The 12234-nt window shown below is 31.6% G+C and overlaps 1 protein-coding gene across 1 annotated transcript in view; it reads left to right on the top strand.

Annotated features, from left to right (window-relative positions):
* otp (orthopedia) overlaps positions 1-12234 on the top strand; it is a 98453-nt gene that overhangs the window by 69460 nt on the left and 16759 nt on the right. The window contains exons 3-4 of the mRNA XM_076403606.1: positions 2575-2761; positions 2827-2982. Of these exons, the coding sequence (XP_076259721.1) occupies positions 2575-2761; positions 2827-2982 (343 nt within the window). The remainder of the gene's footprint in view (positions 1-2574; positions 2762-2826; positions 2983-12234) is intronic.

Raw genomic sequence — 12234 nt, forward strand, 5'->3', positions numbered from 1 at the left:
GAAACACAAGAAAATATTAACGCAGATATGCTTCATCAGAATGCTTCATCTCTGAGTATATGATGGATTCAGAAGAACATGTTGTATAACGAGCTGCTAAAATACAAGGAAACTATTAATGCATTTCCGATCGAAATTCATTAGCTTGAAGCAAGTATTGGCTGACAAACGGCCAGATTAGAAGATCATAACAATGCTCGACCTTATACAAAAACAAAAGGCTATTCGAAATATAGTGTGCAGGCATAGCCCACTTTGTTATTGCAGAAACTTCTTTAAATCTAAGATAAGTTCACCTTACTGTGGGTATAGAGTAACACCAAAAACAGAACATAATATTATGCAAATTAATAAGTCAATTTTAGTCAGTTGTATATTTCGTGCATATATTGAAATAATAAAATATTAATTAAATAATAAAAATCTTCACCGTGGTGGAAAACGGGTACTTGTCATATCGATAATATTCAATACGGTTTTATTACGTTAAATAGCATATATATTATATTACAGGAAATATTTATAAATAATATTACAGTTTTTACATTATGATAAACTGTCCCGTGTATTTTATTTTTAATTAATATTAATCAATTACTTCATATTGTAGGTTAAAATAATCATTATATTTAAATATTATTTGGTTTATATCGAGAAGTTATAACAAATAACGATGTTTGCAACATTCAATTATATCATGGCATCAGATGATCTGTAATATGTGTTAATGGCATTGTAAATATTGATAAATTAACAAAGTATGTTAAAGATTTTGCAATATATATGGTCGGAGCAATTGGAATTGAAACCGGTTTAAAAGTAATAATTTAATAAAAACTGGATAAAGTACTATCTCCAATAAAAACAACGAAGGACCTAATATACACTAATAGACATTTTCGAACTTAATACGAATTCTGTTCGCTTAAATCATTTCAATAATAATATCAATACAGAAATTATCGTGGTTATGTAAATAATATTTTCAAACCTCATAATTTTTTTTGTTTTGTATGATTTTCATTGTTATTATTGTTCATTCTGCTTACGTCTGTATATAAAATACTTAGGATAGAATTAACGGACATAATTAAACTCTTAAATATTCTATGATGGCTCCTTTAGTTGTGTACGAAAGTGCGAAAAGATTTGTCGATTTCATTTGAATATCCCAGTATGTAATCGCCAAGGGGATACTGCCCACTGCTCTTCTGTTGCAACATACTATTGGAAACATATATAAAATATTTAAAAAGCTTTTCTTTCAATATATAGGTACAAAGGAAGAGAATAGCAATTACAGTTCATATCAAATTATTTAAAATAAAATAATTACCTTTGATATATACATATATTACGATAATTCGCATTTTGGTACTGTTATTATTTTTTTTACTAATAACATCTTGAATTAGATGTTTTTAGTACAATATTAATTTACAATTTAATTTATTATTACTGTTCTGTTATACTCAACTGTATACACTAAACTTGTATAAGTGTTTTCGTGTAACTAGGTTCTTGTAGTTTGGTTCGCTTCAATCTTCTGATTTCCTGCGTGTTGTCCAGTAGCTGTATTACTTCCACGTCTCGGTAATGTAGCAACCTTATTTCATGTTTTAGTGCGAAATCTTGGATCACTTCGTGTATCCATTTAATTCCGAGGACGTCATGCTCGCAGCTCTTCGTTGGTTACGTAGTGATAGGCATTAGTAATTAATCGTAAAACTTAGAAGATTACCCCATATTTACACTCCTATAGGTCCAAATTGGCTTTATGATTGACTTGATCAATCTCTTTAAATTTAGGTTAAGTTGATAATATCTTACGACTAAAACGTAGAGCTGCTTGACTTTGAGTCTAATCTGCTCTACTTTTTGTTACCAATTTGAACTACCATCGAGATATATTCCGAGCTTTTTAGCTAATTCTACTTGAGAAATCCGATATCAGTCAAGTGGTCAAGTGGGAGTCGTCCCAAGACACTGCCCTGTGGAACTCTAGGCGAAATAGGTTTAAGTGTTGAAAATGCTCCTTCATGCGACAAGATATGATTTCTGCAGATGACAGTAATTCCGCGGTAGCAATTTGTTCATTTTGTAGATTAATCCCAAATGCCATGCACGTCATTTTTACTCAACAATTAATAGAACAATTAATAATTTATAATACAAATTTAATAATTTTTTTAATATACAAACTAATTTATACAAATTTTTTGGTAAGAAACCATTCTCCAATGAATCAGATAAGCCTTACCTTTTCTTAATAGTTAATAAGTTGTTGAATAAGTTGTGTTAAAATATTAACACAAGCCGTTATCAGGAGGTCTCTCTGTTTGATCTCTGTGGAAGAAAATCAATGCATTATATTATATATAGATATTATATTATGTTACAATATAGCTGGTTTAATAATTAGCAATAACTATTAAAGAAAATATCAACGACTAGACAAGATCCCATTAATATAATGGTCCATGTGTTTGTGCAACAAATTTAAGTTCCGATAATAATGTTAAATATAATTTAAAACAAATCAGAATATATTATTTAATTCGAATTTTTGTGCAGGTTTGGTTTCAAAATCGACGAGCTAAGTGGAAGAAGAGAAAGAAAACCACCAACGTCTTTCGCACCCCTGGAGCCCTTCTTCCATCACACGGTTTACCACCTTTCGGAGCTATGGGCGAAAGCCTCTGTGGCTCAACCATGTTCGGATCGTCCGAATCAAGATGGGGCGTGACAGGAATGACGTCAGGTAAGCTCAGATTATTACTATATTGTTTTCTTTAGTATCGACTAACATTGAAGCTTTTATTGAAGGTCTGACACAGTTAAGTCAAGGTACCGTAGCCATGGGCAGTTTCGGGCAGTCCCTTGGACAACTCAATCAAGGATCCGGAATTAGCCCGACATTACCAATCAGCAGCTCAGCTGCTAGTACTGTATATCAAGCACATTACGGTCTAAATTCACTAGGTAAGAGGCAATTTTTTTTAATTATTTATTTCGGTTTATTACCAGATGTGTCGGTAATGTGCCGGTTTTTGTAATAGATTTCACCAGTCATGTATGCAATGTTATAATTTGATACCTATGTCATTAATCTTACAAATGCACAAGTTGTGTTCCACTAATATAACAGCATTATATTATAAGTATAATTTTTTGAAAATGACGAGTTTTGGGCCTGAAAACGTGCATTTGCAGCACACATTCCTTTTATTGTTTCATCAAAAGTAAAAAGCCGTTGGAAGTCGTCATTTGCTGGTAAAGACTTATAGTGAACATGCTACAGTCGTAAAAATACTATGCAAATATAAGTGCGTTCAACGTTCAAGATAAATAATGCCTTGGTAGGCTGAAAACGTTTGAAGAATGTAGAAGAAATTGGATGAAGAAGACCCAACACAAATGCAAACCTAATTAGTAAAATGGTTGTTGTAATGTATTTGTGAACAATTACAAGTGATGTGAATAAATTGCGGCGACATGAATTGATTAACAGGCAATTAGAAAATCTAAAAATCACCACTTAAATGCAGCTTCAAATTTATAAAAGGATGGACTTATACCTAGAATAGTAAAGGATGATAAAAATGGATTTATCTCGAAAATTTTTTCGAAAAAGCGAAAAAAAAATTGCTTCGGTCGTAGAATCATGCCCTGTGTCTTATGGGACCAGGTTGTTGTTGTATTTTAAAATCTGTTGAAACCTGAAGAAGCCGCTAATAATTATCGCTACATACAACAAATGATCAATTTGAACTATGCGTTGATCGACGAACATCCACATATAACAAGGTTAGTCAAAGAAGTGTTAATATCACTTGGATGGGAAATTGTATAGCCTTTTCGCATATATGGCACACGCGCTTGCATAGCAGATTTCGAAGAAGTTAAAAAATGACTCGATGAATGGTTTAGCTGTAGGAGACACTATTTTTTGGAATGGCGCCTAAAAATTACCCTAGAGTTGGACACAATATATAGAACTGCCAATACTTACATAGTACCAATACAAATATGTTTTATCTATTCGTTGTAAATAATTTGTTATTTTTAGTAAAAAAATCGAAAAGGAATTGACAATAATTCTAGTATGTTGAAAACAAATTGTTAAGCTGCATCAATTTTGGCTAAATAGATTTAATGAATAGACAAATTAATGGCTTAACTGCGTTTTCTCTCACCATACTGTCATTAAAATTTATTTAATGGAGCCTGGATGCAATACCTGTTTATCAAATGTTTCTGCAATTGTTCAAATTTTCAAATTTTTATTTGTCATAATCCTAATAGATTTCATGGATCATGATAATGTCATGGTACTAGTTATTTTTAAAACATATTTTATCACATTTTTTACTTATGATGCATTCCCCAATAGGTTAAACAATAGTTATTCTTCTTATCATTCGTTTTTCAATGTTAAGAAACAAATCAACAGCAAACTGGACTAATCACCAGTAATGAGTAAATTTAATGAGATAAATGCTACCAAATCAAGGAGTTAGTTTTGTATAAATAAGCGAAAAATTATTTATGGGAAACGCATAGTAATCAGTTCACAAAGAGCTTACAAAGAGCGTAGAGGGAAGCCGACAAGAGCAGGTGGGATTTAGACCGAATAGCGGCTGTGTAGGTAAGACTTCACATTCTGTCTGTTTATGGAGGAACTTATTAGATGTGGAAATACTGCTATTGTCGTTTTTATTGATTCTCGTTCTGCTTGCTAATTTATATATTGGCTCTCAATATGAGCAGCTTTGGAAGCTGAACATCAAGAAACTGAACCCAAAGAATGATTAAACTTCTTCAGGCATCCTTCGATACTTTCTAGTTGGAAGTGCAAATGATTTGTGAAATTTGAGGTTTTAGCGAGCCAAGGGGATGCCATCTGTTCACTGCATTTTAACATAGTAGCGAATGCAATAGAAGGAAACATATCTAAAAGGAAACATGAAGTTCTATAAAATGCTACACACTATTTGACCCATTTTTATGTTCGCTGATGGCAGGGCTGTATCCAAATATTCAGACGCAGAAGTTTTGAATATCCTACGTGATATGCAACGCGGTAGTTAAAAATATAATGAAAAAAGACCGAAATATTGACTGAGGACGGATCTCCTGTTATGGCAGATCTCAACGAGCAAGAAATAAGCCTAATAGGCCGAGCTGCAGATTTTGGTTTTCTAAAAAGATGCGAATAGAAAACTGGAAGTAAAATGTTGGTTTCCCCTATCCTTTAGTGTTGCTCAAAAAATTTGGACACTGTTCAGTTCGATTAAGTTATTAAAAAAGTTTAAAAAAATTAAGTTAAAAAAAACAAATGCAGAAACTTAGATTACAATGGTTTGGATATGTCTGTCGAATGATATCTGATGAACACATTCCTCCCAAACTTCTACGGCGAAATCGACATTTTGAATGGTTAGATTTAGCTATGGATTAATTATTATTGCTCTATAGAACGCTAAAAGAGGATTTTACTTTACTCGGTATTAACCTTATCGACTGGCGAGTGACCAACTTAAAAATGATCCCCGAAGACATCCGGTCTTACCCAGCTTAGTTACTGGATCATATTTCTTGTCAGATTTTGCTCACTTGCCTAAGAACAATCACAAATATTAAACAATCACTAACAGAATTGGTCGTAAGATGCCCCAGCAGGATTCGAACCCGCAACTATCGCAACGGTAGCAGGACCCTCTTGTTGCCTTTACCACTGCGCCAACGAAGCCGCCAAATAACGTTTTAAAACAGCCTTTATCTTAAAGAAACTGTAGTTACACTATTTAATATGAAACTAAAATATTTCTTTATTCAAGTTTCAATTGTGTGTACTTCATTTTATTATTTACAGCATTACTCTTAGTATAACAATTTAATTTTTAACGCTACAAAAATATATTTTATATTTCTGGCAACACTTCTTATAGCTTCATCGGTTATAAAACAGCGAGAATATTTTCCGAGTTCGCTTGAACCTAAAATCTAAAAACATGATTTCAATATCGGACTTAATAAATATTTAACTAGAGTTGATTACGGTGTTGACAAGGGGCTTGTTTTATATTTTATGTTCAGAATAATTCATATTTAAATTGTAAAACGGAGCGGATATACCTATTTAATAAAACAATGTAGATCCCTGTTTAAAAACAGACGTTTTTATTAAGCAGTTATTCTCAAAGGTTGTTAAAATAACGTACTGAGATAATTCATTGGCATCGAGAGTTTTGTAGATTAGTTATAAAGCAAAGCTTAACATAAAAGTATACTCAACCGTAATTCCTCATTTTGAAAAATAAAGTTAGTAAAAACTGATGTTACCATAGTGAATATTGTTTAAAAATGCGATCATGCCTTTAAGTACAGTTTCATTAACTGTTATGTATGTTGTTATTTAAAATAATCATTAGGCAACTACCTGAGAGATTGTAAACTTGAGGTTAAGACTTCAAATTAACCGTTCAATGTATATATGTATATATATATATATATATATATATATATATATATATATATATATATATATATATATATGTATATATACCAGTTGACTCATCAACTTTGACTCTCACTAATCAACTCTGTCTGAAAGTTCTTTGGGAGTTTAAGCTGAGTTTTGGCCCAATACATTTTACAACTCACTGTATCTGAACTATTTGGTCTCTCACGCTCTTCCGTGTGATCCACATCAAAATCACCACTTTTAAATGATTCATCAAACCATCGTAAACAACAATCGTGAGTACCGTCACTATAAGTTCGTCTCTATAAGTTTCGGCTGCAAATTACTCTAAAGAAGATTCGTGAATTCGTGATCATGTCCATTTTATTTAAAATACAACGTTTACACTAAACAGAGAATAATCTTGAGTTCAGTGGACGAGATTTTATAAAGTTTATAAACTTGACAGACTCTTGCATCATAGAATTCAAGGATAAAGGCATTTCCTTGACTATCAATGCCCCTCTAGAATGCTTACTGTGAGCCCATACACATTTCAGTGCTAAAACTTTTATTTTTGAATAATATTCACTTCTTCTATTCAATGTTATTTTTGTTCGTATAATCCTTAATGAAGTTAAATATTCTTTCCGCTGTCGTTGCTTTTGGCAAAGGTTTCCAAAATAAAAACTGTTCATAAATAGTATTCAAAAAATTGTACAAAACGTTCAAAATCATACAAATCGTTTCATCGATTTGCAAGGAAATATAATGACATAATTTCCAATGGCTTACGACTGTTTTTCAATGTTATCTGCTATATCCACAATCCAACCCTTTACCATGTTATTCGATAACGCCGACTTGACTGACTTACTTGGCTTTACTGGTTTAACAATCGAGATGCTGCAATATTTAACAACGGAATTATTATCTTCTCACCGTTAACATGTGGACAGCCAGACTTGGAAATTAATTGTGGAGTTTCATAAGAAGCCAGGACAAAATTTTTTTGATTCCATATTTTTTCCTATTGTTTAACTCTCTCGTCTTATTTACGAAGAACCCTTTTGACTTTTCTTTGTAGTCACAATGTTTTAGTTCCAAATGCCGCTACAACTTTGAACTTGCTACAAAATACACATAATGGTTTGTTACCTGTGTCCTCCGTAAAACTGAATTGAATGTAACCTCAATATATTATCGGATCCATGACCCCTTTTTCTTTCTTGGAAATTTATTTACCAGTTCATCGTGCACCCGTTTGCTGGAATCAATATTAGAACTTGTACTTGGCGGTACTTACTCACTATCACTCAACTGCTGTTGCGACTTGGTATTTTATTGGGGTGGCATGTACCAGGTCGCGACTCGGGAAATGGGAAACACTCCTGTAGAAAAATTTTTTGGGTTGCGGCCCAAAAAATTCGGCGGATTTGTTTGGTGAATTTATTCAAATCAAATAAAAATAATGAATGCCAACAATGTAATTTTGAACGCTCGCGTAATGACAAGCGTCTGCTTACACTGAATATTTCAATCACACAAAAATAAATATTAAAATTGATTTATACGGAAAAGTGTCAAAACTATCAATTTACAGATGTTTTGGATTTTTTCATTATTGTTTATATGGCTATGATCCTTATTATAAAATATTTTTAACAAAAAAATTTAAACTAACATATTATTAAACTAAAAAGGAACTAAAATATGTACATAATAATCACCGTAATAACTAACTAACTAATTCTGTAACTGAATATACAATTTCGTCCTTTTTCGAAATCGGTTAAAAAATGCATGAAAGCTCCTAATAATACATAAAATTCCGTTCTTTGGCCTAACCTAAACGAACCGTACTAATATATACTCCGAATATTTTATTCTGCAGGATCAATATTATATTCTGAGTCATATCAGAGACCAATAATAAAACTATTGTAATAAAATTTATAGCAATATAGTTGGAATATTGGGCTCGTTCAAGAAGTAGAGTGGCAATATAAGAAAGAATATATCTACGGTATACCACTGAATACAATTAGCAATGATTAGATCCTTACACGAAGCCATGCTACTGGGTATACGCTGCTCTCCTGTTAATTGTTCGTGTAAATCTCCGGTCGCGCCATTAACCCGTAATATTTTTCTGTTTCGTCCATCAAACATGGGTGAGAGCTGTGTGTGTGTGTGTGTGTATGTATGCTCAAGACTTTGAAGGTTGTGTTTGGTTACCGATCGACTATTTATAATATTTTTACAGATAGTTGCTACTTTTACCACTTCTGTTTCAATATAGAAGAATGGTAACAAGACCACATTCGACGTTCAGGATGTGTCGACTAAATAATACTGAGTGTGTATAATGTACGAAATGCTTCCTCATGTAACATATACACAAATAAACTAGGATTAACATAACTTTCTAATAACAATAATTATGTTCGATAGAATTTAAGAAATTCTAAATCAAATTTGCATATCTTAAATTCATAATTACAATAATTAAAATACTAGGGATTTGTAAATCTAACATATAGAAGAATTATTTATTTTTCTAAATTTATCATGTAACTTTCAAAATAATTTTCTAAATTTATTATATACCTTTCAATATAATTCTCTTTATTATTGTTTTATTAATATATTTTTACTACTCCTTGCCGACCAAAATACATTATTTTTCTACGTGTAATTAATTATAACTTTATTTCTGTTAAATACACTTTATTGCACTACAAAATCTAAGAGTTTGATTCTTTTGAATCTTTTTCCTACTGAAATGCTATCCCAAGAGTTGCGATATTTCAGTTTTTACATGAATAGAGACCCTCCTCATGTCCCCTTGCGATTTTCTTGACTTCCTGTAAGGTCCTGATAATTTGGATGTAAATAGTCGTTCCTAGTATATGAGGGTATATCTAGAATACTTTGTTTCGAAAAATTTACATTTTATTTTACATTCCGTAGAGCATCCCCAAACTTGATTTTATAGGTCTATATCAATTTCAGAATAATTAACTATGTATAGTATATGGTAGTATATGATGATGTGTAGTTTTAATATACTTCTTTGCTATTTTCTCAGTAAGCAACCGTCATAGTATCATCAGCAAATACTGATATAAAAAAAACACATATATAAAATAGGTAAAGAATTTGCGGCACTACACTTCCTTGTGTTACACGTGCTTTATTTTATTTTATTGTACAGTATTTTTCTTCTTCTTCTCGTTTAACTAAAATTTCTAGCTGAGTTGTAAGAGACACATGTGACACACATGACATTATTGTATTATATTTTTTAAGTTTGTGGATGAATTTTGCATGTTATGTTTTGCATAACTATCAAAAAATATAGAATATACATTTTTGTCTTCGCTAGATTTTTTTATTGATTTCTGTGATTCTGTGCACCTGGACAGTTGCTGAATGTTTGTTTATGAAACCAAAGGGATGTGCAGGTACCTAGAATTGTTTTTAGTCGTTTTTTTTTCCAAAATATTTGGTTATTATCGGTAGCTAATAGGAAAGGTAATAGATCTGTAGAACTGGATTTCATTTGGTGGCCTTTTTTGTTTTGGGATCATATTTATTTCAGCTCTCTTCCAAATATTTGGGATTTGTTTTAATCGAAATACTATATTTATCAAATTCGTAAGTTAACAATTCCATTTCCTGGTAAATTTTGCAGCACTTGTGCAGTTATTAAATAATAGCCCCATACTTTTTTTGAGTTGAAGTCAGTTTTTGTAACTCTAAAAACTTTATTTGCCTATGCTTAGTTGAATCGTCGAAATTTCGCACTTATTGTGCTGTAAAATATTTTCAAATTTACTTTCGTTTTGGTGTGAAACTTTATGTTTTTGCCAATGTTGTTTCAGTCTTCTGAAGAATTACATTGAATATTTAGAGTGGCTGTCGATTCCATTTTCGATTCTCTTCAATATTCTCAATAACTTGGAAGCAAGTTGGAAAGTTGGCATTATGGTTACTCATCCAGGCCTCTTGAGACATATGATTAGTTTTACGTAAGCGATGCAAAGAACTCAAATGATAGTTCTAACTAACAGCTTATCGGAGCAGGAGTTACTACTTGATGCCCGTAATATGTCTTGATTGACATTAATGTATGGAAAATATATGTTATAAGAATACTAAATTTGATAATATGTGTATCAATGAAATATCAGTACCACCATACACTACTATGCTTTACAACATTGTTCAATTTTATATTGCTACAAAATAATAAATAGGTATGATAAATATGACGAAAAGCTACACATTTTTGATACGTATGTACATATATGACTGACAATTAGAAGAAGATTAACTGATAATTTCTGAAAATAAACATAAAAAATGGGATATAAATCTGGAGACACATTTAATTCCCCTTAACTTCAAAGTGCTTATTCCAACGAATCTCCAAATTATGGATTCCATTATTGTAGTTGCTCTAGTTTCTACAAGAGGTCGTTTTCTTGTGAGATAAATAAATCGAGCAAAGATGCTGGAAAAAAATCATACATTAATTCATTTATTTTAACAGTATATCTTATCTTGACGATTTGTTGCAGTATTTTTACATCCTATTGATTCAGATTACCATTTTATCATTCTACAAATTAGGCAGTAATTCTCAGTATAAGTTTTATGTATTAAATTATTTTTTAATTTTTTGCATTAAAAAACTGATGTTAATAATTTTTTGGCTTGTTTACAGTCAATAAATAGAATTGTACACTTTATTGAGCAATAATTGAAATAACCAGCTACAAGGGCCCTCTAAAGATCTTTTACCATATTATTAAATTCACTATATGTTTCTTTTCAAAATAAGAAAAGCGCGAAGGGCTCCTTTTTAATATACAAAGCGTTCTTTTCGTAGAATATTCAGCAGCATCTTATGGAAGATATAAGAAACAAGGAAGGAAATCAACTGCCTATGTATATGCTAAAATTTGCCTATTAAAATCAAATTAGACTACTTAAGCTAAAGTTACAAGTAATATTTATATACTATACAAGTTCGTGTGGTGGTTTGGTTTGCTCCAAGCTTCTGAACTCCCGTGCGTTATTTGGCAAATGTATTGCTTCCACGTTGCCGTGACTTTCGCTTTATAAGGCAAAATCTTATCTTAGATAACTTCGTAGTATGATTTTGAGATCATCGTGTAGTTCTTCGTTGGTTTAACAGCGATAAGTGTTGGTCATTAATCGAAAAACTGTTCAGGCCGTACTGGAGCGGATACTAGTCGGCAACCCTATATTTGTGCCCCATAAGTCAAATAGGCTAAAAATGTATGAAATCAAAATATTAAAAATGGAGTGCTCCTAAGATTTCGATCTTAGGACAAGTTGGATATTGAAATTAACAATATTGTTCTTTGTTTTCGAATCCGACCTGTTCACTTTATTGTATATCGTGATATTTTCATGTTAATCCATTCGTTTGATGCCGAGATATTTCATTCTGCGTGAGGAATTAGGAATCCGTCAAGTTAAAATCCTAAGATTTGCTTATAAAAAAGCACATAATTTCGTCCGTCAAACATTGGCTGAAGCTAAACTAAAAGTAACAGTTTTACACTGCCAAAACTACTATATAAGTAATAGTAAGTATCAAATCTTTTCAGGCCTCTTATCAGGTCCTTATTTTAATTTGCATTAAGAATTTTGGTATTCTAACAGTTTCTCGATAGCTTCTTAAATATTATTTCGGCTCTGTAAAATATGTCACTCTTCTTAGAAATACCGTA

This window comes from Rhynchophorus ferrugineus, unplaced genomic scaffold, assembly GCF_030347505.1.
Source record: "Rhynchophorus ferrugineus isolate W39M unplaced genomic scaffold, kcgeb_rfMv2 rfM4, whole genome shotgun sequence".
Taxonomy (NCBI): Eukaryota; Metazoa; Arthropoda; class Insecta; order Coleoptera; family Curculionidae; genus Rhynchophorus; species Rhynchophorus ferrugineus.